This window comes from Postia placenta (assembly GCF_002117355.1).
Source record: "Postia placenta MAD-698-R-SB12 unplaced genomic scaffold POSPLAscaffold_139, whole genome shotgun sequence".
Taxonomy (NCBI): domain Eukaryota; kingdom Fungi; phylum Basidiomycota; class Agaricomycetes; order Polyporales; family Adustoporiaceae; genus Rhodonia; species Rhodonia placenta.
This window is the reverse complement of record NW_020169970.1, coordinates 387-2161: the sequence shown is the minus strand read 5'-3', so window position 1 is coordinate 2161 and position 1775 is coordinate 387. Positions and strand designations below refer to the sequence as shown.

Sequence of the window (1775 nt, the reverse complement as noted above, 5' to 3'; positions counted from 1 at the left end):
TACCTGCATGATCTCCTCCCCGTCTTCGACAAAGGCACCGCTGCGTGACTTCCAGACCACACCGAATATGACCACGAAATCAACCTCAAGGAGGGCTTCACGGACATGAAGCAACAGGTTTACCCGCTCAACCCACAACAGCGAAAGGAACTCGACAAGTTTCTTGAAGAGAACCTGAGTAAAGGGTACATTCGCCCTTCAAAATCCCCGTTGGCGAGTCCATTCTTCTTTGTTGGTAAAAAGGACGGTTCACTATGCCCCTGTCAAAACTACCAGCTGCTCAACGAGAACATGGTCAAGGATCAATACCCGCTCCCGCTTATATTGGACCTCCTCGACAAGTTGAAGCACGCCAAGGTGTTCACGAAGATGGACCTTTGTGCCGGATACAACAACGTCCGAATCAAGAAAGGGGACGAATGGAAGGCAGCATTCATCGTACCCGGAACTGATGGCAAACCGCCGCAGCTGTACGAACCAACGGTGTCACGAGTTGACACGGCGTCTAGCCGTTATTTAATTTTTTCCTTTTCGCGGGCTCGAACCCGCGACCTCTGTACTATACGCTCGAACGGACAAGTCCTTATCTACTGTACGATTAGATTAGATGGAGCGGCAGTGCACGGCACAGCTCGGGCTCCGCTGACACAGCCGCTCTGACTCACCGGCCCCCGGGGCCGCGTCAGCATGCTGTGCACGGACCAGCTGCGCACGGACCAGTGTGCACAGCCTGCCCTCATCTTCCCCTGTATATAAGCCGGCCTCTGCTGCCCTAGGGACCTCAGTTTCGACCTCTTGTCCCTAGGTCAGTAAGCATCCTTTGTATTCCTTTTCTTACCTCACTAATATATTATCTTGTCCCTAGCCTTAGGTTTGAGCTCTGCTCACCATCGCTTCAGTAAGACCCAATCGAACACCCCCAGCATCCTTGGTTTGTGTTTCCCCTGTCGCTCGACCCTAAGTCGCGACAAACAGTGATGTTCTTTGGGCTGTGTAATTCCCCCGCTACGTTCCAGTGGATGATGAACACAATATTCGCAGACATGCTTCAAGAAGGCTGGCTCTGCATCTACATGGACGACATCCTGATCTTTTCCCAGGACAAGGCAGAACACGAGGAATGAACATGATGTGTTATCGAACGACTTCGACAACACGATCTCTACCTCAGACCGGAGAAATGTGCCTTTGACGTCACCGAAGTCGAATTCCTCAGCATGATCATCCGCCCCGGAGAAATTGCAATGGACCTTGTCAAACTAGCTGGCATTGCAGATTGGCCGGTGCCGTCCAACCTCAGGCAAGTACGCGCCTTCATTGGATTTGGAAACTTTTACTGCCGGTTTATCAAAGGCTTCTCAGACAAAGCGCAACCGCTGGTTGCTCTCACCCGGAAGGACATCACCTGGACCTGGGGATCTGACCAACAGAAAGCCTTCGAGACCCTCAAGAAGGCATTCCTAGAAGAACCGGTACTACGCATGCCGGATCCCGATCGACCCTTCGCTATCGAAACTGACGCCTCCAAGTTTGCAACCGGAGCAGTACTATGCCAGCGCAATGACAACGGCGACTGGCATCCTTGCGGATACCTCTCTCAAAGCTTCAATTCAGCAGAGAGAAACTACGACATCTACGACAGAGAGTTATATGCGGTCATCCGCACACTAGATGAGTGGAGGCACTACCTCATTAGCAGCCCATACCTAGTGACGATTCTCAGCGACCACAAGAACCTCACATATTGGAAACAAGCCAAAGACATGAACCGACGA

The 1775-nt window shown here is 51.9% G+C and overlaps 1 protein-coding gene across 1 annotated transcript; it reads right to left on the bottom strand.

The window, feature by feature from the left end:
* Window positions 1–353: 353 nt before the first annotated feature.
* POSPLADRAFT_1120655 (hypothetical protein) lies at window positions 354–1030 on the bottom strand (the record flags this gene model as incomplete). Its single annotated transcript, XM_024483513.1, has 2 exons — window positions 354–448; window positions 970–1030. Coding segments are annotated over 2 exons (156 nt in total), but the record flags the coding sequence as incomplete, so codon positions are not given.
* Window positions 1031–1775: the final 745 nt, after the last annotated feature.